This window comes from Poecile atricapillus, chromosome 2 (genome assembly GCF_030490865.1).
Source record: "Poecile atricapillus isolate bPoeAtr1 chromosome 2, bPoeAtr1.hap1, whole genome shotgun sequence".
NCBI lineage: Eukaryota > Metazoa > Chordata > Aves > Passeriformes > Paridae > Poecile > Poecile atricapillus.
Genome location: NC_081250.1, coordinates 5,666,242 through 5,693,251, shown reverse-complemented (window position 1 = coordinate 5,693,251; position 27,010 = coordinate 5,666,242). Strand labels below are relative to the sequence as shown.

General features: G+C 42.8%; 1 protein-coding gene across 1 annotated transcript; it reads left to right on the top strand.

The window, feature by feature from the left end:
- The first annotated feature begins 922 nt into the window (after positions 1-922).
- Positions 923-20,029, top strand: EXOG (exo/endonuclease G). The gene is made up of 6 exons (XM_058833306.1): positions 923-1,092; positions 2,249-2,398; positions 3,576-3,715; positions 5,464-5,540; positions 8,676-8,790; positions 19,448-20,029. The coding sequence occupies exons 1-6, from the start codon at positions 945-947 to the stop codon at positions 19,907-19,909; spliced, it is 1,092 nt and encodes a 363-aa protein (XP_058689289.1). The 5' UTR covers positions 923-944; the 3' UTR covers positions 19,910-20,029.
- The last annotated feature ends 6,981 nt before the right edge of the window (positions 20,030-27,010 follow it).

Sequence of the window (27,010 nt, the reverse complement as noted above, 5' to 3'; positions counted from 1 at the left end):
CTAAAGCCAACCCCATACCACAATGTTTGTGTGCGGCCTGGAGAAGATACGGTTCTGGTGAGATTTTCTGATGACCTCCCAGTCCCTAAACGGGTACTTGTAAGAAAGATGAGGACAAACTTTTTAACAGGGCCATCAGCCAAATACATATTCGTAAGCAATCCTACATATTCAAACTTCCTTAAATATCCCTGGCCCGCCCAAAGTCTGCCAGGTGACGACTCTTTGCCGTCCGCCGGTGGGGACAGTTTTGGCGCTTGGTTGAAGCTGAGGTGTTACCACGCCAAGGCCCCGGCGAGGCTCCCGCCATGCCCGGCTGCCCCACGCGAGGGGCGCCCTCCCTCCCTCCCTCCCTCCCTTCCTCCCTCCCTTCCTCCCTCCCTCCCTTCCTCCCTCCCTCCCTTCCTCCCTCCCTTCCTCCCTTCCTCCCTCCCTTCCTCCCTTCCTCCCTTCCTCCCTTCCTCCCTTCCTCCCTCCACACGGCGAGCAGGGTGGCAACGATGCAGACAGGAGGAGAGAGGATTGAAGGGAGAACAAGAAGGGATCCAAAACCAACCTACAACAACGTCAAAAAGAACTTTAAACCTCAATAAATCTTGTTTTAATACACATAACATCCATTCCTCTTCTGCGAGAGCCAATCACCACACCATCCATCCCACCGCATAACAGGGACAGTTTAGCCACTACAGTCCCTGTAGTCCCCCTGAGGGAACTCACTTTATTTTTCCACTCTTTATTTTGCTCACTTTATTTTTCCACATTTACTTTCAGCTATCGGTAAAACCCCGCCGGGCTCCCCCCCTCACGCGGTGCACCCGCACTGAGGCGATGCTGCCACGGCTCCCTCAGGGCTGTGCCGAACGGGGGCGCTGAGGGGCCGGGACCGCGCCCTCCCCTTCCTTCCCTCCCCTTCCCTCCCTTTCCCTCCCCTCCCCGCCGCCATGGCGGCCTTGCCCCGCCACCGCCGCTTTCTCGGCGGATTCATCTGCGGGGCCGCGGCCGGGGCCGCTGCATCCTGCTGGGCTACGTGGCGGCTCCTCCGCAGCCAGAGCCAGCCGGAGCCGAGCCCCGGGGGGGCCCGGGCAGAGGGTAAGAGCCGCGGGTAGTGGGGACACTGCGAGCGGCGGCCCGGCGATGCGGGAGCGGCCGGCTCAGCGCGGCCCCGTGTCCAGCAGCCCCGCTCTCCACAGCCGCTTCTGTCCCTAAACTCTCTCCTCCCCCTCAGAAAAGCCTTTTCCCTCCTTCTCCCATTCCCGGATACTGCCGGGAGATCGTGGGGGTCCCTTGGTACCTGGGCCGAGCTGAGTGAGGGAGGAGGTTATTTGGGGATGCTGGGCTGTAGCTTGTAATTAAAAGCGCTTCCCTTTGCACCTGCTCACGGCAGAGTGTTGGTTGCAGGAGAAGAATGTATATTTAGTTTTAAACACACATTTGGAGTCAGACCATAACTAAATTCAGCTGTTGCTGCCCTGGACGAGCCGAGTCTCGTTTATCAAGTCTGGGGTCTGGTGGGATTCAGGTGTGGGGAGAGATGTTTGGGGCACTTGAGAGAGTGAATGGTTTTTTCCGCAGCCTCAAGGCTTTAAAAGTACCGGATTGTTGGAAAGCAGAGGAAGAATGGCTCTATAAACACGAGTTGCTGGTGGACAGATGGCTGGAGAATGAACAAGACAGTAAGATGGGAGTAAATATTCCTCAATGAGAAGAAGTTATTGCTTGGGAAAAAAATGAAAATTCAGTGCAGCTTTCATTCATTCATTCAGCAGAGTATAAGTGTTCCCAATGAGGGCAGGGCTTGCTTGTGCCCAGCTTGTAAATCTCAGTTTGTGAGGAATTTGATTTACAGCTCCAAAGGGTGGAATGTGTGTGTTGATCTCCTGTGTCTGTAACTCCTTGTTGCCTGATTTGTCCCTAAACATCTGAGAGCTTTTCTTTGGTAGAAAGAAAATACCTGATAGCTTTTCTTCTGCCCTCTGTAGGAATTGGAGTAGATGGATGAGTTAGTCCTAGAGCTGAGATCCTCATGTTAAAACATGATGAGAACCACAACCATTTTGGCAGATGAGAGTTTCACTGGATAACCATCTTAATATTTTTTAGGTCTTAATTGTGGCTGTAACCTTAAGTAATTCCATATACAGTAGATTTACACTCCCTGAGTTTTATTTGGTTTTTTGTTTTTTTTACTCTTCAGTTTATGATCACATTTCATCTTTGGGTGGTTTTCTGTTTATTTTTTCCTTAGAACCAATAGAAGAGGCTCTGCTGGAAAGATATGGATTTCCTGAGGCTGGAACAGAGACCAGATGTTACACAAATCATGCACTGTCTTATGACCAGGCAAAACGGGTGCCTAGATGGGTGATTGAACACATTTCAAAACAAAAGATGCTGGGTAGGTAGGTGTTTATTTCCTTATGTTTGTGATGCTCTGAATGGGCTTTGCTGCTTACACAAGGTGGACCCTGGAGCAGTCAGTGAGAAAAGTCCTATAGTGATCTCTGAGAGGGGAGCTCAACTTGCCTTTTCATAACATGAATGGAAAGAAGATGAAACAATGAAAATTATTTTTTCCTTACTTGATTTGGATCTGCAGAGTTGTTTGAGTGCATTAAAATGGCTCCTGCTTCCTTAGTGGATTTAGTTCTGAGGTCCAGTTTATGGCAGTGGAGTCAATGCCAGTGGTAGCCAGCGCTTTTAATACACAGATCTTGGAGATTTGCTCAAAATGGTAGGAAAATATCCATTTCTGAGGTAAAAACTGAGCAGAGGGTATCAACAATTATTCAGAGATAGATATTACATTACCTCCTCACAGCAGCCATTATTTACTCTGATACAGTTCTCATACTCTCTCTGCTGTTCTTTATGCAAGACAGGCCCAGTGATTTTTTTGCTGTCAGTGGTGAATGAAATATGAGTGGTATACAGTCATTGTAAATTAAATTTATGGCATTAGTTCAGTTTTTATAAGGCAGATTATTAGTAACGGAGGTAACCATGTAATTGTAAAATGTTTTATGGAAGCAATAGCCCTCCAAATATATCTTAATCGCTGTCTTCAAATTACCATTCAAAATTAAAAGCAAGATCCTGAAAACATTATGACCAACCTGTAAGTAGCATCATTGATCCCACTTCTTTCTGAGAAAAAAACAGTAATTTCAGGGTTACTTTCAAGTGGGCCATAACAGCTGAATTGTTAAAATGTTTTCCAAATAATCAGTTGCAACTGACCTGCAAGCTGAAATTAAGCATCTTGAGGCATTCAGTTGTGACTTGTCTGTAACTACTGAAACTTAGATTTGAGGAAGACATGTCTTGTTTGGGGAAGACTGAAAAGTCATTATGCAAAAACCCATATATTTTGTTGGTAAATAAGAACTTAAATATTTAAAACACATGTCAGAAAGAAATAAGCATTACCTGTAAATGAGATACACAGAATTCAGATTAATGTACTGAATCCTTAAGCATGGGTCATCTGGCAAGATATGACAGAATTAGATCTTTTTGTCTTGTGATTATGATGGTTTCCTGATAATCTGAGCATTTAGTGTGCTGTTCTTCAGGTGATGCAGATCGAAGGCACTGTAAATTCAGACCAGACCCTAACATCCCTCAGATGTTCAGTGCTGTCAATGAAGACTACCTGGGCAGTGGATGGTCACGAGGACACATGGCACCAGCAGGAGATAACAAATTTTCAACAGTAGGACTTTTTTCTCCCATCTTTTTAATTTGTGTTTCTCAGTTGGAAAGGGTCAAAAGACCATTACAAGTAATGTGCAATGTTCCTTTTGCAGTTTGTTTTGAGGTGGAACATGATGTCATTATTGATGCACAGAGCTGGATTTGGAGTTACAAGGTCTGTTCCTGACTGAGCAGTGTAGGATGCTCTCACAGTCTGCTTCAGGCATCTAAATCAGGTGCATGCTCTGATGACATACCTCTCTTCATTAAATCACACCTACATCAGCTTGTTTGGCAGAGATGATGTCCTGAGCAGTGTGGTGTTAAGCAAGTCTTCTCAGCCTCTTGCATGTCACATTGTCTACCTATAAAATGAAGATGATAACCTTCACCAAGAAACCCCAGAAAGTCTTCAAAGCTCAGTTAAAGGGAGACAGGGGCAATGATGTCATCGTGGCCAACAGCTGCTGAGATATTTAAGGCTAGATTGGGCTAAGCAAAGATGCTGTTAAGTACTGTTCTGTATTGGCAAGGGGATTGCCTGGATGATTTAAAAGGCTTTTTCTTTTCTTGCAGTGTGTATGAGGTAAATTAGACCCTTTTGCCATAGTTCTTTCAGTCTATAAAATGTCTTCACCTGCCATTTATTCAAGCTGTAAGAGAAGCATGCCTTAATGCCTTGGCTGACTTACAAAGCAGCCTTGAATTTATTGGATCCTCTTGTGAAATGTGCCTAATGCAGCAATTTGTTAATTAAGAAGCAGTTTGAATTTGTATTTCTCCTGGAAGATAGTATTCAGTGGGGTGGAGTGACAGCACAGTGGCATGTGGTAAATGAAAGAATCAGTTTTATTTCTATTAGAAGTGCCTTTGTTATTATTTATTTGCGACATCTGGGGAATTTTTGCTGGTGAGCTCCCTGTGCACAGAAATCCTGGGACCTGGCTTGAAATGCAGTGAGGTGATACAGTCTTTCAAATATAGGATTATAAGAATTGAATTCACAGTCTAATTAGTGGAGGTGGTGTTTGCTCATTATCCTAAGGAGTTCTGTCAGTCTCATCACTTTGCAATAGTAGTATGTAAAAAATACTGACAACTACAGGATCTGTGAAAATTCTGGATTAAGATCTTGGAGTTTTTTCTCTCTGTATTTCCCTTGCATATTGTCTAGTGTTTTAGCACCAACCAGGTCCTTCACCTCTGGAGGTATGGGAGCTTCTGTTCTGAGATGTTTATGGCACTTGTACAAGATGAAATTAAGCAGATATATGGATGTTTGACCATTATGGTCTCATAAATCATTTCATTACCTGTACGTTATGTATGTGTAAAATATTGATGAGTATATCTAATAAAACTTTCTCTTGTAAAGGAAAGAAAAAGTTAGCCATTGAGCAGTCAAATAAATGAAAAGCATGCTTGAAAGTGCCCTTCCCATTCAAAATGAAAAATGACTAGTTCCTTTCAAAGACATTACCAAACTGACGCTGGGTGATAGTAATTTCTGTGCCTCTAGAATTGGACATTCTTGTGCTGTTTATGACAGGAAAAAAAGTAGGTAACTTTGCATGGTTTCACCTCAACTGTGCACCTTTTAATCCAAAATAATTTTGTAGGTGTTCTGATTTAGGTTTTATTTGATTTTCTGTGTTAACAGATGTTAAAACTAAACTAGAAATGGGATTCTGATCCACAAACTGCTAAAATGTGTCTTCAGCTCATGAATGTTTCAGTGAAATGTCATTATTTTCTTTCTCTATGCAGAGAGCTATGGCTGAAACGTTTTATCTGTCTAACATTGTGCCTCAGAATTATGAAAATAATGCTGGATTTCGGAACAGGTGAGAAATTACTTGTAAGGAAGCTAAGTGGAAAATAGCAGGCAGCAGCATAAATCAAAAATGCTTTACTTTCAATGGTTCTTCACATCCAGGTTTTTAAGAGCAGTTTATCTGTAGAGGTCATAGGAGCTTTCTCTGAAATGGAGGGCAGCTCAAGTCCTCTCAGTGAATGAGCAGTATAACAACTACTTTAGTTCTTTATTCAGTCAAACCATTGAGGACTTCTATTTAAAACAGACAAAATTATGTCTTCTGTCTGATGTGGGGTAAAAGTACCAGGCTTAACTGTCCTTAAGGAAGTTCTGGCAGAAGCAAGGAGAGGGTTTAGATCTTCCTCAAAGAAGCACTTGCAGTGTGAGAGTATTCCCAGGTCTGTGTGTGGATGTTGGTTCCCTTTGAATCAGAGAACTGAGTGCTCCCCACTGAGCTGTCACTACTTCAGGTCTGAGGTGTTCCTTCAGGTCCTGGCTCCCAAAGAGCAGTCAGGCAGGATCTCTGTCACTTGGAAGTGCTGACTGGATCGACTTTGAGGTGGAGTGGTTGTTAAATTTAAACTTGCTTCATGTAAGATTTTTATTCTTCCCTTCCTTTGAGCAGAGAATATAGTAAAAGCAGCATTCATCCGGTGCTTCTTGCATAGGACTTACAGAATGTGAAGGCTCAGAAACAGGAGGGGAAAATGATAGATTTCTCAAGGTTCACTCAAGGGAAGGTCAGCAAAATTATATACAGGGTTCTAATAAATGTCCATCAAAACTGCATCATCACTCATTTGCGCACTGCTTTCCAGTTTTACAAGAACGTGTGTAAAATCAGATGAGCCATTCAGTAAGGTTTTATAGACAAATAAAATGCCATAACATTTTAAGAGGGTTTTTTTCTTTTTTTAATAACTCAAGTGTTTGAGCATAAATTTTCCTTATACCAAAACCAGGCATTTGTACCAATTGAAGGCAGGGAAACCCTCTATGTTTCCCTTAAGCAGGATCTCTGCCTAATCAGGAAATCATAGGGAGTGTTTGAAAATTTCCTCTGGCACTATCAGCCCTGAAGTTTAAGCAGTTATTACCACTTTTTCCCAACCCCAGCACCCTGTTCCCAGATTTTAAAGGCATAAAAAAGGCAGCAATGCCAGGCACTATCAGCCCTGAAGTTTAAGCATTTATTACCACTTTTTCCCAACCCCAGCACCCTGTTCCCAGATTTTAAAGGCATAAAAAAGGCAGCAATGCCACTTTTTTGGTCAATCATTTATTTAATAATAAATATTTTTAGGGATACTGTATTTCTCATGTGTTATATCCCTTCCTAGATTCAATATTCTCTTCCTTTCTCTTGCTTTAATTCCTTGCTTCTTGACTTGTCATCTGAAGTGCAGGTAGACAATGCAGTTTAGGCAGTATAAGTGTGTTGTTTTCTAAAGTGGTGTTTGCCCTCCTGCTTTGTGTTTTTGCTGGTTTCCCAGTTCCAGCTCTGCTAGTAGCCTGACTTTGGTGAGTCAGTTTCATTTGCCAGCCAGATTAGAAAATTGGATCAACTCATGAGATGAGTTCTAGAACCAGCATGGAAGGTGGATTAGGAGTGGTCAGCTGTGACAGACAAGGGGAGCTGTAGGAAAAGGGAGGGCAGGACTGTAATCATCCAGCAAGCTGCTAATAGCAAACTGCTGGACTGGCACCATGGTGTGCTCTAACTCCACCTTACTAACTCCACCTTTGTACTCTTCATTCTCTTCCAGCTGCTATTAAACTCTTTTCTGTCTTGTTTTGAGTGTGATTTCATGGTCACTGCAGTCTCTGCCCCTCCTGCCACCAAAAGCAGTTTGCTCCCTAGCTGCGTTTATTCCCATTCCTTCCAGGTGGTGTTTGTATTGCCCTGCCATGAGACAGCCTGAGGAGCTGGGCTGCTTGGAAGCAAAGCTGGTGGCAGTAGGAAAAGAATTCACTTGTAGTCAATGCTTTGGTGTATCTTCATGAAGAAAGGGCTCATTCTTGCTCCTTCTCATTTGTGTGGCTCCTTCTGTTAATACACCTCAGTACCCAACAAAAAATTTTGGTGCTCAGTACCCAGCACCAAGAAAAATACTGGTTTTGTTTAGGGATGTTGACAAATAAAGAATGCTTAAGTGGCCCAAGGGGGAGCTGTGAGGAACAAGAAAGAGAGAAGGTGATGAAACCTCCCCTTTTCAGAGGCAGCCAGATTAGCTGGGATAATGTGTCTGACACTACTCCATCCATTTGTGTGAAGTGCAACTCTTACCTTTGTAGAGGACCAGTGCTTACTCACTGTATGTGATTTCTGTAACAGTTGGATTGTTAAAGATGTGCTGTAATCATAGAATTACTTGGATTGGAAGGGACCTTAAATATCACCTAGTTCCAACTCCCCTGCCATGGGCAGGGACACCTTCCCCTAGATCACATTGCTCAAAGCCCCATCCAACCTGGCCTTGTTAACCTTTTGTTTTCTGTAAAATAGGTATGATCCAGAAACCTTCTTATTTGAGAAATAATATATGCTGTAAACTGAATCAGTTTAAACAGCAAAAATATGGTAGCATTTCTGGAGTTACTGCTTTATTTTTGAACAGTTTTATATCTATTAAAAAAAAAAAAAAAAGCAGAGTTAGTGGAAATGGCACACAGAAACTTTCCTCAGTACTCTGAACTACAGAAAGAACTGTTTCAGGACTTTGATTCCTTGGGGAGAAACACACAAATCCAATAATATGTTAAAATATGATAAAACTTTTCAAAGTAAAAATGCTTCAAATTGCTGTTTAGAACAATTCTATTTTTCTAATCCCAAGTGACCACCAACAGTATATTTCTAGTGTCAAGTGTGGGAGTAAGTAGAGAACTCGGCTATTCAGACGTGCTAAAGCTGCAGAAACCATTTTCAGATATGTGCAGTAACACATGTCTGTCTGTAAATAAATGAACCTTATTTACAGGGGACAAATGGGGAGCAGGACTTGGGCCTACATTTTACTTTCTTTGACTTGTGAATCACTCAGATGAATCTGGAAAAATGCTCCCTGTCAGTAGTTCACCCTTCCCTTCACAGTGTGTCTCAAAGAAAAGAAAGATTAAATCTTTCCAGCTGACTTTTCTCTATCTGACAAATATGTTCCAGAATGGAAATGTACTGTCGGGAGTTGACTGAGAGATTTGAAGATGTTTGGGTTGTTTCTGGACCTCTTACCTTGCCTCAAACAAATGGTGATGGAAAGAAGAGTGTTACTTATCAGGTATGTATATATGTTGCTGGGATAATAGTAGTAATTATTTATTTAAAGTTGATATCATAATTTGATAAAAGTTGGGCATCTTAGTACAGGCAAAATGTATAAAATGTGCAATACTTGTTGGGACAAGATTAGCAGAAATGTTACATCTTGCCTATACATGAAGAAGCATAATTTTAAAATAATTTGTTTATTTATAGAGATATATTTCATATCCACAGTCAGCAGTAGCACTGTTCATCCAGTCAGAGTCAGTGGGGTTTGTTAATGCACAGACAATTCAGTCAGTTTCTTCATGTGCTTTAGAAACAGTGGAATGCAGAGGTAGTATGGGTCTCTCCAAACTCTTTAGTTTATTGGAGTTTATTGCAGTTTCACAAGCAGTTGTTTGCTGCTACACCCAGGCATCACTTGGATGAGGCCACTTGCAGCTGAGATTCTGAGCATGCCAGAGTCACTTTCAAGACTTCACCCTAGTGCAGCGTAATCACTGGTCAATGGTACTGATACTCCCCTTCATTTAGCCCCCTATTTTTATTATCTGCTTAAAATACTCTGAAGATTTATCATGCACAGTCTGTAGAAACCATGACTGACAGACAGATGGGACAGGCTATGAAGCTGAGGTGAATTTATTGTTGCTCTCCCAGATTTACTCGTAGTAGGCTTGTGTTTAGACATCTGTAAGGTTTGAGAATAGTAAGTTACTCAAGAGAGTTGCCTTCTGCCCCCACTGCAATGAGATTTATTTCTATTTGCAGTTGCAGATGAAAGCTGGCATAATGCAAATAATAAATGCTGCATTTTGCACCTCTTGAAAAAACACTTTTCCTTGAAAATAAGTAGTTGAATCAACTGCAGCTTCAGCTTATGAGCAATTCATCTTCCAACTAGTTCTCTGAGGAGCAATGAATGAACTTGCCAAAACAACCTATTTCAGAGGGATGTGAGAGACCCAAAAGAGAGAGATGTTCATCTTTCAACACTGGCTTGTTTTGCAGTGAGAGTTAGGCATTATTTCTCCTTTGTAAATACAAAGGTGATTTCCATTTGATTGTACTTGCAGCTCAGTCATGATAGAATGTAATTTTTCCCATTTGCTTTTACCATTTTACTTCTTGAGAAACTGTCCCTTATGTCCCCAGCCACACATGTCAAACCTGGACTGTCACAAAATCACAGCTTTGGATTTGGGTTTCTTATTTTTGAGGGGAGTTACACATATGAAAGTGCAGTAGTAATAAGTTACCTTCTTCATGTTGAGTAGCAGTTCCAAACTTCAGCTCTCACCACATCTTTGTGAGGGAGGTGCAGACTGTGCTCATTTTTCAGGTGGATGAATAAGCCATGCTTTAGGGATATGACCAATGCCAGATGATAAATTAGTGACAAAGCCAACTTTAGGTTGGCTGTCATCCTGTGCCACCTACAGGTGCTCTCTTCACCATTGCTCCTTCCACATTCCAGTGTTTCTTTTGTCTGCCAGTGCTGATGACTGCCAGATCCTTCCACAAAATGCTTGATTACCCAGTGCAATAGAAAATAAGCCATACTGGGTTTACTGGGTGTGTTTTGTACTGCTGTAGAAAGATTGAGGCAGCACACAGAGTAGTCCAGTGCTTTTCAATGACAGCATGAGATCTGTCCAAAAGCACATAGCTGGGAGCAGGAGGGAGATGTTCCCTCTCAACAATCTTCAGCTGAGCATTTGGCTTCCTGTCACTCAGAATGGTAGAGAGTTCTCCAGGCTTGCACACGGCTTACTGGGATTTGCTTCCTTGTAGCTGTCAAGATACTGCATTTATTTTTCATCCTGAAAAAATCTATTCATCTTGCATAGCAAAGAATTAAAAATCCCGAGCTGCCTTGAACATATTATAAGTGGAAATCATTTCCAGGAAGAAGTTAAATCATCTATCAACTGCATCTATCAATGGAGTCACTTTAATCTTGCTCATCTTTTTCTCGTTCTTCTCTAGAGAAAGTGTTTACTTAGAAGAAGAAGATTGCATTTTCTGAGAAATGACTGTCATTCTCAGTCTTGGTTTTGAAATGTAAATTTTAGTATTCCACAGGTAAAAATCAGAGCAGATACTGCATCTTACTGGCTTTATTCAAAATAACTTGATACCTAGAAAGAGTGGTGAAACAATACTGGCACAAAATAACCATGCTATTGTGATTCTCATCTCATTCAATTCTTGTCTTTTGTCTTCATCATCTTTGGGTTTGATGACAACACAGGTCTTTTGGGAATGTTTTGTCAGTTTTGGTCTTACTATGAACTGAAGTTCAGTGTAGGATTGAAAATGATGAAGTGATGGTGTTCCTGTTCTTGTGTCACCACTTGTTCACATTCATAAATCCTTTTACTCAGCTTCCTACAATGAGATTCATTATGTAAATTGATTTTTATTTGAGTACAGATAATACTGTCTCCAGGTGGGAAAAGTAAAATAGTGGGTTTTGGGTTTGTTTATTTGTTTAAAATATTAAATTTTTAATTGGAGTCCTCTAAATAAATACAAGCAAAGAACGATGGGGTTCTTATATTTTGAAATTTCTTCATGCCTTAAGTTTTTGTGCTTTGCATTGCAGTTGTGCTTTGAGGAGAGAGACTTCAGAGTAGATGGGAGTGTTGGGTTTGTTTGTTTTTCTTTTATCAACACATACACTTAAAGGATGAAACACAGCCTGTCAAAGCACTGGAGAGAAGTTCAGACAAACACCTTGGATATAATTGCAGTCATTGCCATTGATTTTGGTAGTGTGGGATTCTGCCCCTGAAGGAAGAACACTAAGGGTTGTAAAGGGAAGGTATCTCTTAGCTGTCTTGCAGAGTGAAGTCTTCTAAGTTCACACAAATGACCAGACTGAAAGGGGTTTTAGTCCTCATTGTTTGGGCATGAGAAGCTGGTGTGAGAAGATGTCCTTTCCTTCCTCTGTGCTGTTCAAGGAGAAGTGCTGCAGTACACATGAGAGTGCTGAAACTCTCAACCTGTAATCTGCCCATGCCACTCTTAAGGCTCAGCTGCTCTCTAATGTTTTTGTTCTCTCAGACTAGAGCTGTGAAAGGGAAAAAAAGAAAACACAGAAGTGCTACAGTGAATTTGTCTGGATTGATTTGTTTCAGATCCTCTCTTCAATCTTAGTTTCCTTGTTTTTGGCTAAAGGAGTGGTGAAATACGTATCCATGGTTTTACTCATGGTGTTTTTCTCATCAGACATCCAGAAAGGTTATTTTTAGATCACTATAGAGGAGAAACAGAGTCATGGCTTTGTTCCCAGTTCCTGCTTGGACTCTGGTACCATTTGCTCTTTAATTCCAGAAAAAGAATTAACCTTGAGCTCCTTAGATACCAGCATTGTTCTGTCTATTGGCTGAACTTGTGGTATCCTCAGATATGTTCTGTCATTTCATCTGTCTCCAGCGGAGGTTTTTATTGCAAGGAGTAGATTGATGACCATGCTTGGTATCTGAAAAACGTATTTTGAGAATATATGTAGAATAGAATGCCAACAGGAAAAATCTGTTCTGTGTCATTGCAGAGGCAGATGCAGGTTTTTCATCTTTGTCCAGATCAAATCAAAATGACATTGTCTTGTTTCATACATTACTGCTCTTCAGTGACTGTCACTTTAGTGATTTTCCTCTGTCAGCAGATTTGGAGTTTGAAATGAAAATTTTGCAATAATTAACTACATCATGCTCAGTGCTCCACCCTCCCCGTTCCCATGGCCATCCTAGTGAATGCTATTTCAAGAATTGGCTGTGGCTGGCAAATGAAAATACAGTTTAGATAACATTTTGTTTGTTGTTTGAAAAAGACATTCTAATGTACTTTTTACTGATAACATGAGGTTCATACTGGAGTCGTGTGTGCTATTTAATTTTCTAAATTGAATCACCAGGCTGGGCCAGAGAGGCACAATAACCATTCCAGAAGGCACAGGTGTCATCTCTGTCTGTGGCAAATAACCAGGAAACAAATTGCACCTCTCAAATATAAGATGGTACTTTATGGTTTTACCCAGTTAACTTTCAGAACTAGTATAGGTTTGTCTCTTACCAAGATACTGTAGGAGAAGGAATGCTTGTTAAAGGAGGAAATAAACCTGGGAACTGTTCCTTATTTGTTGGCAGCTCCAAGTGTTTCCAAGGCTACAGAGATAACTACTGGATGTAGGTCCTTACAGATTCTCATAAACTTTATGCAAAGGGTTCAATCTTAGATCAGCTGGTGGAAGCCATCAGAGCTTTGTCAGCCCTGAATTTAGATGTGAGGTACAAATGAATGGAATAGACACTGGGTTAAGGTGGGAGGAGAAGAAACATCGAAGGTGCAGGAGAGATTAATCGGATCTGCTTTTATTTAGCACTGTTCCCATTCTGAAGGTTATGCTTCATATGAGCATATAACTTCATATGAGTTATAGGAAATGGGGTGTTAAGGACTGTGGTGGATTCATTTATAAGTTAATCTAAGTGGATTCTGTGCAAGCAGTAGTCTGTCATCATGTAAATACAATTTATTACAGACATGATATATACATTCCCTCTTTATTAAAGAAAAAAAAAGGGGTTAGGGTATCTGTCTTTTAATGTCATAACTCTGTATTCAAAAGAGTAGCTGTTTTCTCTACCATCTCTCCTTTTTTTTTTCCCTTCCCTTTTTAGGATTGCCAAATGATTTGGCAATAGCAATCAGACCAACCATAACAAATTAAATTTTCCTGAAGTACATGCATTTGCATTTTGGAGTGCTTGGCTGTGCAGATTGTTACTATGATTTTTATCTGTAGTGTTTTCTGGTTTGTGTGTTGCTAGGTCTGCCTTCACACCCCTCAGTTCTTCTCAGTGCCATCTGATAGAGCTCTCTCAAATATTGGGGGAAAACACTCTGGGCAGAATCAGTGCTGCCTAACAAACCCAGAAGGAACTTGAGTGAAGGCAGTTAATGCTGTCACAATGATCGAGTAAATAAAGTGACACTGATAGTAAATGGAATGTTTTGTACTGCCAGAAAGTCTGTTTCTATGCACAGTTCAATATCAAATGATAATAAAGCTCTGGGTTGCCAAACGTGGCATCACATCAGCAGGAATGATGTTATATCTGCAGTGGAAGATCTGATGGACATGGTCAGTATCATGCTTGGGGAACAGGAATGATTCCTTGAAGTCTGTCCTCCAAGAAACGTGCTGGAAGTGTTAATTTTGCTGCTGCCAGGTGGAGGTGGAAGGACTCTGTCGCAGGGAGCTGCGTGTGCTTCTTTTCAGATAGTTCTGTTTGCGTTTCTGGCTCAGTTCTAAACTCAGGTTAGAAATTCATAGAGTGAAGAAACAGCTACTGGAGTGTCAAGGGAATTGCTGGACCTGACATTTTAAAGTATTTGATGGTGGTACCGTCTGATGAGAGGACTCTTCAGTGTGTGCTGGTGGTTAAGGCATGATTGAGTGTGATTTCTGTTTGCCAGGTTCTGAGAGAATCACAGATAATTGACAATCCAGAGTTGCCTCTCACTGATGAAGGGCTTGTTAGTCCCTTCTGCTGATTCTGTGCATGGTGGATTTTCAGTTTCTAGTCACTAGGTGGCAAAATACCACTTTTGGATTCACGAGCCCTTTCTTTTAAAAATGAGCTGTACCCTTGCAGAGGAAGATAATTTTTTTACAACCTGGGAAGCTGTAACAAGTCCGGTGTAAAATGAAAATTTGATAACATTGGTTTGTGTTTAAAATTTCCAATAATAATAATACCCTGTTTTCTTCTCATATAATCTCAGCTGTTCTGCCATTATATTTCTTATATGCCTTTTCACTTGTTCATGGAGTTTTCTATCTCATAAACTCCAAACTGACATTTTTAGGGACTGCCTTGTATTTATCTGATTACCACCATGAACGTGGCATTAGTTCATGCCAGATGCTTAAACTTCCTCTAGATGCCATTAGCAAATGTCTTTATTATTATTTCGATACTTAAGGACTCCACAGGTGTTATCAAATTTGCTTCATCTGTTTTTAAAACCTGCAGTCAAGAACAGGATTTGGCCAAAATTAGGAAGAGAGCCAAGCTTAAGCCAAGTCCTCATCTAGTGACTTGGCTGTGAGACTGAATTTATCAAAGCTCTCTGAATTCTCTCTGGTTTAAGAAATGTTCTGCCCTTATCTCTCCCTGTGAGCTTTTTAAGTTTTTTACAACTGCTTACCAACACGTTTGTTGTTTCAGTGATAGGTAAACATCTCTGAATGTCAGCAGTTGCACACATTTTAATGGTCTGCCCTCATGACAGCTGTCCATGTTTTAATTGGGATTTCAGAAGAGTAGCAAATTCACACACACTTGTAGAATGTCTGTAATGATAGAAAAATAAAAACACTGCTCTGAAAATTACATTACGATAATGGTACATTATTAGGTGATACTAGTTCAGTCAAAGAAACAAAAATGAAAGGAATAAGCTGCAAAAATTTAGGGCAATGCACATTCTTACATTGAATTGATATAGACAGCAAAGCATCTGAAATTTCACATTGGTTTCCCAAATGATGATGGGAAAGAAATATATTTAATGCTATAAAAAGAAGGCTTTTAGCTTGAGTGCCTTTTTTTTTCATGTTATGAGCCTGTTGAAAATTCGAAAGATTAAGCAAAATTTTGTAGCAATTACAAAATGGGAATTTTCAAAAGATTGCACAAAAATTTGCCTTGTGGGCTGTTACCAACATGGTGTGAAAGCATGTGGGGCAGCAGTGACTTCAAAAGGCCATTGCTATGTTTTCTTGCTTGTATTGGAGCACAAAATTCCTTTTAGAATCACAGATACTCTTAAAAAACTGCTGCTCTTCTCCAGCTGGGACAGAGCCTGTTTCAGGCCTTGATTTGTGAAAGATCATCTGCTGCCTGTGGATAGACAGGCACAAATCAAAGTCAGCATCTGTGCGTGGATAATCTTGAGCCATTTTCCATCCTGTTACAATAGGAGCATATGCTCTCTGCCAGGCAAAGCAGTGAGATAAATGGGATGGTGCAGATCTGGATAGTTATTGAGGCTGCTGAAGTTTGGGAGGAAAATCCTCTAGGTGGCAATAGGAAATGGAATTGTGGAGTTTGTTTTTCCTGCCTCTTTCTTCTATTCCAATCTTCACTTTTGCAGGGTCACACTTCTTTCTCTGGCAGTTGAGCTGGTGGGGGGCAACTCTATGGAAACGTTTCTCTGCAGCTTCTCTGTTTACTCCCATAAAACAGCAAAGTGTGGAATATTACTGGGAGCAATGGTGGAAATACTTGGCTGTGCTCCAGAACTGCATTTCCTTTTTTGACAGAAATCATTGGGTCACACTGCAGAAATTACTGGTGATGCATCCTGTGCATGGTGCACATAAAGTGTTAAACTGCAGAAAAAGACATTTATTCTTAGTTATGCATATTTACTCTTGTCAGAGAAATCAGGCACTGACCTTTGATGGTGTTCTTCTCCAACAGAATTAACTGGGCATAGGATTTTTATGCCCTGTTTTGAGTAAGGAAGGGACACCTGTGGACTCTGGCAGTTTGGCAGGCTGAAGAGGGTTTTATCTGCTTTAACAATATTAGCACTCAGTGAAGTCATTGCAGTAGTAGTTTGCTGCTGTTCAGAGAAATTGGTATGAAGCCTATGCACTGCTTAAATTTTACAGAAATTCTCAAAAGAGAGTTTACGTGGAACTGCAATGGTGCATAAATTACATATGACCATTACATACATGGAGTTGAATATAGATCTACATTTCTCAAAAGGCCAGCCCTTCCTTAATTTTGAACTAATCCTCTCTGTTTCATCTCTTCTCTCTTCCTAGGTGCCCATACTATGCATAAAAATGCATTATTTTGCATAGAACATATATATTTGCATAATATTACATAAGCACAGGGTCTGTTTTCCCTTAACACCCACTTGAGGCATTCAACATTTCCATCTCATACCTAACTGTTCTGTGTGCAGCTCTATTCATTCCCCAGCCTCTCTATCCACCCACTCAGCCCTCAGCCTCAATCCCCAGTTCCCTCAGCTCGCTCCACACGTGTTCACCTGTTTGTTTTACATATTCCATGTACCTCCCTAATTGGAGCTCCTTGTGCAGCTCCATCTGTGTGCTTGCCCTTCCTCTGGTCTTTTACGCACCAGGGTGAGGATGCTGGGATGTGGATGCATGTAGGAGGTGTGGAGAAGGAGGGAGCAGAGCTAAGGAGGGCCTGCTACAGATCCATGGATTTGTAGTGGGAGAAGTATGCAAAGAGGCCTGGAAAAGGCCACACTGCATGGGAATGCTGCAGGTCAGGAGGTTGCTGGTCCAGGAGGATGCTGAGGACTGGGGTTTAGCCTCACTACTGCCTTCTCTCAGGAGGCTACAGCCTCTTCCTCCTCTTCCTCACCTTCCTCCCTGCTGTAGGAATGAGCAGGAGGTGGGATTGCAGTGCAGGCTCTGCAAGCTCACTGCTCCTGGGGAGAAGGGGAGCCCCAGCCTCCTGCCTTTGGCAGTGTCATCACTGGGTGCCCTTGGGTGAACATAGAAATATGAACTCCTTATTTCCCCTTCAGGGATTTTCTTGGCTGTCTCCATCTCACCCCCAGTATTTTGCAGGTACTCCCCAGCTCAAGTGCTACTGGTCTCAACTAGGTTAAAACTCCCAGCACTATTCATTTTGTAATTCAGTGTTAACTCACCAGATACAACAGTGTGCTGCTGCACTGGTTTTAGTACATTTTAGCATTACCTGTGCATCAGTCAGTTTTGATTATTTATGCTGTTGGTCCTGGGGAGCTGTAGCTCTGGTTTCACATACAGAGAATGCTAAATGCAAAGTGCTTTGACACTCAGGAGCTCTCATTTCCCTATCAGCTCATCTGTCATCATTGAAAGGGAAAGGTGATTTGGCATTAGGTATTTATTCCTTAAGCAGTTTCAGTGGCTGGTTGATGTCTAGGCAGAGTATTACTTGGGAGAAGGTTGGTGGCATAACCGTGACAATTTTTGTAAGAAAACAACCACCAGATAATCCAACCCACCCTCAAAAAACCAAAACCCAACCCAACCAACCAAAAAAATGCAGAACAAGAACAAACCTACCCAAAAAACACACAAAACCCCACCTTCCAAAAAACCCCAAACAATGAAAAAAGTTTAAACTACAGCAAAACTATTCAATAGCCTAGCTTAGGGCAAGGGATGGAACACAGTAGATAAATCTAAGAGCATGTGTTTTTGCACAAAAAATTGAAAGAAATTATCAGTTTTCCCTTTCTCCTGAAGGTCCTTTCTCTGGTTTTGGTCTAACCAGTCGGACTTTAGGACCAGTCATTTAAAAAAACTGGCAACAGAGGTAGAGGACACAAATCACTGAAAGAATTTGTAACTGAAATTTAATTAACTGTTGGAATAGACCAACATGAACCTTGGTTTGGTAGCCACAGGCAAAATTTAATTTTAAAAATGTATTTTCATTTGCAAAAGGGCTGAATACTCAGAGAAAAGTGTACATAGGAAGTGTTTATTATGTGATTGAGTTATACTCAATATATGAGTGGACAAGGTATGCTTTTGTCAGTGTTGGCACTGGATTAGTTTGTAAAATACTTACAATTAATGTGATAAATACCTGCTTTCCCTGAAATGGTATTTTAAGTCTATCTAACAAAAGCTGTCAAAAAAATGAGAACAATCAGTCTTTGCTTTTGCAGGTATTGCAAATCCTGGAAACAGCACCAAATTACTGGATTTTACATACAGAATAAAATACCTTTGTAGTTTTTGTAAGGGATCTGCATCTTTTTCTTCTGTTGCAATTAGAATAAAAGCATGGATTTGAGAAGGGTACTTACAGAAGTGTTATGCAAAACTCAGATTTTCCATGTGTGAGCCTGTTAAGAGTCTCTTAAGATGACAGATTCAGTTCAGCAATAGCAAAGAAACAGAAAAGCCTTATTTAATGCATGCATGAACATAATTTTTTAAGTCCTGGAGAGATGACATTTGCCATCAATAGGTGTATTCCCCTGGAGTTATCCCTGGCACAGGATGGGGTGTCTGCTATGTGCATGTGAGTGTGAGACTTCAGCAATCCTGATCCTCCACTCTTGGGGCTCCCCTTAAGTCCCTGGATCCTGGTCTGTGGGACACAGGAGGGAACCCAACATGTATGAGCATTGAAGTTGGATTGTAGGGAATTTATGGAAGAAATAGGTGCATTTTCTTTGGATAGGCTGCTCTTCCAAGAAGATACTGAGTTACTGAATGTACTGTATATCTGGATTCCCTCAAAAAATGCTTACTTAGGTAAAGTAGCTTTTAAATGCTACCTGGGTGTGGGTAATAGAGAAAAAAATAAGTGACAGATGGTAACTTCGAGTTGATTTGAAATGTATATTAAAACCTCCACGATTTGGAATTGTCAGGTCAGAACTTCTATTGTATGTTATAATATTAAGTTACTGTAGTTACAAAAAGGAGAGAGGCTCCAGAGAGAGGGAACATGAAGATGTGGTGCTTAGGGATGTGGTTTAGTGGTGGACTTGGCAGTGCTGGATTAATGATTGCACTTGATAATTTTAAAGGTCTTTTCCAACCAAAACAATTCCATGATTTTGTATCTGTAACAGTCCTTTCCTTTTGGCAGGTAATTGGAAAGGATGATGTGGCTGTACCATCCCACCTGTACAAGGTGATCCTCGCCAGGCGGAGCAGAATGTCCTCAGAGCCCCTGGTCCTGGGAGCTTTCGTGGTGCCAAACGATCCCATAGGCTTCAGCCACCAGCTCACTGACTTCCAAGTCAGTGTTGAAGACCTGGAAAGAATGTCAGGTTTAGTCTTCTTCCCCCAGGTGGACAAGACCAAAGATGTTAAAAATATCTGTGAGGTGGATACCTGCAAACTGATGGGCTTCAAGGAATTCACGCTGTACATCACTGCCCGCAAAGTGCAGAGCGCCCGGACGCTGCGCCGGCTGGAGAAAGCCATGGCAGAGTTACAGGAGGCAGGGATTGAGCCTGATGAGTATCTCCTAAAGCTTTACAAGAAGAAGGAGGAAGAACTGCTGCAGGAAAAGCCAGTAGCAGCTAGAGAGGGGAGAGCTGGCTGAGTATTCAGGAACATGTTTGGGTTTTTGGAAAGGGGAACTGAAGGCAGACACGAAGACAAGGGCACATTGACTCATCCTTTTTTGAGTTGTGAAAACAATAAAGAAATATTTGGAAGCTAATTGGTTTGGAATAATGTTCATTCTTGTGTAACATGATGCAAACATGTGGTTGGCTGCACTACTTAGACATGGGAAGTGTAAGTGATCCATTTCTGGCCTGAGTAGATCACTGGGCCTCCAGGAAAGGCTTTGTGCTATTTTCCACCTGGGATGTCAGACTTGGGGTTTGTGTGGAATCCCTTCTAGGAATAGCACAAAAATAGACAGTAGACACCTTGGGAATACAAGTGGAACATGTTTACATGGAATTCTGCCCCCAAATGTCTCTCACTGCAGTGCTGTAGAGGCAATTGTACTTTCTGTAATAGTTTGAAAATTAAATTGATTAAGAATTATTTCATTTAACACTCTTTTATTAGAGACGTGTAAGACAAAATATGGTCTTCCCTTAGTTGTATTAACCAAAGCCTCACCTGATCTTGTGTGATTTGGATACTTCAGCATGTCAGGAGCTCACAATTGTTATCATTTGTGACAAACTTATCCCACCATGTATAATTCTGCAATTTTTTTGTAAGAAAACCCCAATAGAACTAAAGTTTAATCAAGTGCCTACCAGTGTAGTTTGGGTTTTCACAAGTTAAGGTAAGATTAATATTTAATTTTCACCACTAAGTTCAGATAAACGTATTTTCATATAAAATATTTTCTTGCATATTGTTTGATTTCAGAGGTGAACACTAGTCATTGTCACTCACTGGCTTTTTTCTGCCTTTGGACTATAAACTCTGCAACAAAACTTGTTTATTGACTGAAAATGCATTTCCAGTTCTTTTTAGTGGCAACTGATGTTTATCAGATTTACATCTACTTGGAAGATTAAATGAAAATTTTTTCATTAGTTTCGTACTTTTATTTGTGCAACTTATTGTGACTTGTATCCTCTGACATCTTCCATCTGGAGAGAAAGAGTAAAATCTGGAAATATTTAGTATTTTTTTGATGGTGAGACTTGATAGACATTTAGAGTTTGTGCTATAAAAACACCTTCGTTAGTTTTCACATGAAAGAAGGGTCATGTAGTGCCTGGCTGAATGGGGATGTTTTCATAAAGGATGAATCAGGAGCATTATTTGGATGCTGTGAATCATCAGCTGGGGCTTCTAAGAGCTCTGTAGTTTCCTTCTCTGCTCAGTTGCAGTATCCCAAAGCAGATCACTTCATAAAGCAAGCCGTGGTTCCCATGACACTTCTGTGTTTGCCAAGAACATGTACTCAAAATCCAGACATTTAAATCCAGAGAAATGTCACTAGCTAAGGACATCATAAAAGCCTATTGCTCACATTAATCAGAGACAAATTGGGTGAGATCCTGACAAAATGTTTGCTCATTTCGATTTTAGCCCAGAATTGTGGTTGAAAATCCTATCAGACGTAACAAAAGCAGTAAATTGCAAATCAAGAAGCCACATTTCCTTTTGCAGAATACGGAGGGTGTCAGGGGAGTGGAGCGGGGTTGTCTGGAGTAACAAAATGCCAAATTCTTCATGTGCCTCACTGTGGTCCAGTGAGTGTTTCACTGGAGTCCAAGCAGCCTTTGGGCACTGCCATGGTCTCACCCTTTGAAACCTCCCCAGTTGCCCTTCGCATTCTCTTCTTCCCCATTCTTTGAATTATTTATGATTTTTAATTCAGCCTTCCACCTTCCTCTTCATCCTTTCAGCTGGGAGGTTGCAGATCTCCCCTGCGGTGCTGACACCCCCAGGGATGGCTGAAGCAGATCTCAGTGCTACACATTTGTGTCCACCCATAGCAAAAACCTGCCTTGGGACAGTGCCAGGGGTGTGTGAGCAGCTCCAGGTGTATGTGAGGAGCTCCAGGTGTGCGTGAGGAGCTCCAGGTGTATGTGAGGAGCTCCAGGGGTTGTGAGGAGCTCCAGGTGTGGGTGAGGAGCTCCAGGAGTGTGTGAGGAGCTCCAGGTGTATGTGAGGAGCTCCAGGGGTTGTGAGGAGCTCCAGGTGTGGGTGAGGAGCTCCAGGAGTGTGTGAGGAGCTCCAGGTGTGCGTGAGGAGCTCCAGGGGTTGTGAGGAGCTCCAGGTGTGGGTGAGGAGCTCCAGGTGTGCGTGAGGAGCTCCAGGTGTGGGTGAGGAACTCCAGGTGTGGGTGAGGAGCTCCAGGTGTGCGTGAGGAGCTCCAGGTGTGGGTGAGGAGCTCCAGGTGTGCGTGAGGAGCTCCAGGTACCATCCCTTACTGCTGACAGCTCACCACTGTGACAGCAGCAGAAGCACCGAGCGCATTCCTGTGGAGTCCTGCTGTGGAGACAGCTGCTCCCTGAGAGGACCTCTTCAGGCCTTACATGCCCCTTTGGATTCCTGTGAGCCCCAATTACCATAATTTCCATGCTTTGTGGCTTACAGCATGGCCTGAGCTCCCTGGATCATTTTCAGCCCCGTTTGAGCATGGTTGGTGTTCCTCAGCTCCCCTCGGAGGGCGGCAGCAGGTGGTGAACCGTGAAACCACTTCCAGAGCTGCTCTGTGCCAAAGAGAACATTCACCTGCTCCCCTCCTGCTGGTTTCCTGATCTCAATTAACTATGGAGTCTGGCATGGAGCAAAAAAATGTGCTTTCTTTATAGTAGGAAATAAAAGATGAGTAATAGCAAAGGGGTGAGGCTTTACACACTTGTTTGAGCCACCTCTGTGAGTAATTGATTCAACATCCATGAGAACTGTGCTGGTGTCCGTGTCCATCTGTCATTCCTGTGGCACAATTAATCATGTGCATCTGTGGTGACAGTGGGAACCTCTGTGCTGCAGCTAAGCAGCAGGAGTCCTGGAAATGCAGAAATTTGTTCTTTGTTCTTCCGCTGCTCTCCTGTGTTTGTTTTAGAAGATAAATGACCAAACCACAGGGGAAAGTTGACAGCTGGGCTGTCCACAGACTGATACAATGTTTTCTGATATTCTCCTGCTCTTGACTGTTTCTGCTGGGCTGGAATCAGGGTGGAAGTGGTGGGAGACAAGAGGCAGATGGGAAGGGAATGCCAGGAGGAGCTGTTGCTGTGCTCATGAACTTTTGGCTGCTCTCGGTGCACTTTAGTGTTTGGCCTTTTGAGGGCAGACTCCTTCCACAGTGTCAGCCCCGGCAGCCAAAAATGATGGGGGACATGGCTCGAGTGTCTCTGGCCCATAATAACTGTATTTCTCTTTGTGATACTGAAATACCCGTTTAAAATGAGCTGTTTCAAGCATTATATTGAAGCATTATATCAAGAGCAGTATGAAGCTAATGATTTTTCCTAGATAAGGGTTTTGACAGTAATGTCTGGAAGTGCATTCACATTGACCACCCAAGTTGTGTATCTGCTACAAAGATAATTTTGTCTCCATCTTCCTAAAGCATTTCATTCTAGGTGAAGATTTAACTGAGGATTTAACCCTGCAGTGATGTCTTGCAGTGCTATTGATTTACATCTATAAACACAATTGGGTGGGGAGAGGGGAGAACTAAAGGAGAACTAAAAGTTCTCCTTTTAATTTTTGTGTGGTTGGTTTATTTCAGAGCAATTTTCAATTTTTCCCATAGTTTTAAAGATGGATCTTTGCTATTTGTGTTGAGTGGTGCACTAAAATATCAGTTTCTCACCTGAGAAAGTGATGTATATTGCATACACCAGGATACACCAAGATAACCAGAAATTTGAGGATTTCTTTCCTCAACAATTCTATGATTCCGTGCTTCTCCAGTACACCACCTGGTTATTGAGGTGTCCGAGCAGATGAGCTGTTACAGCCTTGTTTGATTTGGTTCATGGACTTGAAGCCCCTGAGCTTTCTGATGGAAACTCCCAGTTTGTACGATTCCTGCCAAACTGGGCAGCTAGAGCCGTGCTGTCCCTGGGGCTGCTCACTGGAGACACAGCCTTGTGAGCCCCAGAGAATCTCAAAGTCTCCTGCCTGCCCGGTGCCTTTGTCATCTGTGCAGGGGGGTGGAATGGGCTTGTCGAAGTACAGCAGCCTCGCTGTGGCTGGTTTTGGTGGGAGGTCTCCACAGTGAAGCCATCTAAAGATGCTTCCCCAGGCAGGGCCAGCCAGGGGGGTAAAGCAGAGCTGGGACAGCAGAGAAAAGAGAGAGGGGCTTTTTGGAGGCAGTTTGCAGAGCAGTGGCACCTCTGGTACTGTAGCACCTGGTCTCTTTATATGTTTAACCTTTGCCAGCGTGGTGAAGGAAATCCCAAAGCCTCCTGTCTGTGCCCATCCTGGTGCCCATGTGTTTGCTTCCCAGCAGTGACGCTGTGGAGGAATTGCACACAAACCCCAGCGTGCTGTTGCTGATAACCCGGCTCGGTGGGCTTGTGAGGAGCAATTTTGCTGTTATTTCTGAATTGTCTTCTGCAGTCACATGGGAAAAGCTTTTCTCACCATGCAGCGAAGGAAATGTAGGAAATGTTTCAATGTTTCCTTTTTTTAAAATTTTTTGATACAGGTCCATTTAATCAGCTCCACACAGTGGTGGTGTAGCCAGATCTCACAGGCTTCCTAATAACCATCTGCTTGTGCAATTAATGGCTTTTCTGCTTTTGCCATAGCGTGGAGGAAAAGAACCAGAGCTCTGAGTATTTGCTTAAAATATCTGAAGTGTGTGTGTGTGTGGATGCTCTGGGATGGAACTTGGTACTGAACACCCTCCACTTTCCCACGTTGTAAATTACTGAGGAGCAACTGGCCTTTCCCATTGTGCCATTCAAACACGGCAGGTTCCCCACCTGCTGTGTGAAAAATGAACAGCTGTGGCAACGTGGTATTCCCAAAATACTCACTCCCAAGAGATGAACACAAGGCTGATAATGTTGGTTTGAGAAGTACGATGGCTGCCATCCCGGTGGCTCCATTAATAGTGGGAGGGGAGAGAGGCATGAAATGGGTCTGAAAGGAAATGCTTCCAACTCTGCTTAGGAAACAGAGAAGAGATATTTAGCAGATCACAGAAGTAAATTTGGGTTGTGTCAAGAATAAGTATTTCCCAAGACAACAAGTAAAAACCCATGGAAGTTTTCCCCATAAGCTCTCAGCAGCTGATGGGGCAGGGCTGGAGCCAGGGAGGGAATGGGAGCACACACTGAGCTGCTGGTGTTCACAGCCCTAAGCCCTGTCCCACCTTCCCTTGGATGCATCCACATGGAGAAAGACCATTCTGTCTCCTTGCCAGCCTCCTTTTACTTCCCTATATTAAGAAAAATGCTATTCCTGTCCACATGGCTGTTTTGTGGCCCTTTGTTGCTGCAGTGTCTCCAAAAGTGAGGTGGCCATGCCCACCCCCTGGGGAGCCACAGTGGGACACAAAAGATTAGCCAGCCTGGCTGTAGAACTGGGCTTAAGCTTGGATTTGGTTACAGAGTGTTGTGAGGTGCAAGGTAAGCTAAAACTGGAAGATCTGAATATATGTGAGAGAGCTGACCTGACCGCTGGCATTGCTAGAGGGGAGGATGCCAAGCTGTGCCCTTGGACTGAACCTGAGCTGCTTCAGTGGGAACTGAAGGACTACAGAGCATCACCCTGACATCAGGCATCATCAGCTCTCTTCAAGCTCTGCTGTGCTGGATCTCCAGATAAAGGTTTAGCTGCATCTTGAAGACATCTGTATTGCTACTCCTACTGCTACCCTATTGCTAACTGTATTTTTGTATTATTAATACATCAGACTGACTTTCCAGCCAAGGGAAATCTAATCAGAGAATCCACTAGTGATCACTGAGAGTTCAGGACCTCACTGGTGAGAGGTGTGCTGGGGACAGGGCTGCCTTTCCCCGCTGCCCCTCACTGCCTGTGGTGGTCTTTGGAGCCCTGCAAATACTGCCAGAGTTAAAGAGCAAATGCAGAGATTGTTTGGTGTGTGTTAGCCCAGGAGACAGCACCTTACTCCTTTCCTTGTCCTGTGTCACAGGCATCTCAGAATGTCAAGCAAGTTTAAGAGGAAAAAAGCTGCACAGGGAGAAGCTGTGCAGGAGCAGCAAAAATCTGCATGGAAATTTCCCCATCCTCTCTTGTCTCTGCTCCAGTCTTCAGGTGTTTTAAAGTGTGGGGAGATTCCCGTGGGCAGGAATGTAAAATGTGTGTTTGTGTGGAGTTGGGATTGGTGTGTGGCTGTGTGGGAGAGTTTTGGCTCCAGGGCTGTGTTTTCGTTATGTGAGATCTGTGCTGTGGCGCGTGGGAGATTTCAGGAAAGAAGTTTCATTTGCTGCCATCGGGGTAAGTCTGGGAGCAGAGCAGCACTGTCACCTCTTCTGGGCTTGCCTGTCCTGAGCCCTTGGCAGGTGTTCAGTGTCCAGGGCAGGCCATGTTCTTCTCCAAAGTCATATGAAAAGAAGACACACCCACTGGAAACGCTGGAGGCCAATATTCAACCACTCCTGTGCCTGATTTGAGCTCCACATCCCCAGTTTCGGGGGGCACATGTCCTTAGTGGGGATGTAGGAAAAAGTGTGATGGGAACTCTCCTGCTAAAGTGCATCTACTGTCCCTAAACTGCTCAGAATGTTTGGCTGCCACTGGGCCAGCAAGGGAGGATGCAGTATTGTGGGTGCTTGTGGGTGCTGCAAGGTGTGAGCCTGTGCCCCACGGAGGCTGTCAGTGCTGGGAAGAGGTGGGTGAGGCTGTGCAGGAGCATTCTTGGTGTCTCCCTCACAGCAGCATCCCGGTGCTGCACACATGAACAGGACAGCCCTGGGAGATCTGGGATTTCCCATGGCTTTAGGAGTCCTGAGTTAGAGACACTCCTGCTACGTGTGCGGAGATTTCAGGGACTTGAAGATAAAGCCAGGTGATATTTTTTTAATGCAACATGTGACAAGCACAGAAGATGTGAAGTCCAGGCATTTGCACACTCTTTTTCATGCTGAACTCTCCCTGAAGCATGACCTTCCTCACCCCCTCATCCCCCTCATCCCCACGTACTCTTTCAAAGTACAATTTCACTTGCTCTTTCCCCTTTGCCCTCCTCCTCTTTCGGAAGCTGCCATCACCAAAGCCAGCGTGTTGCTCT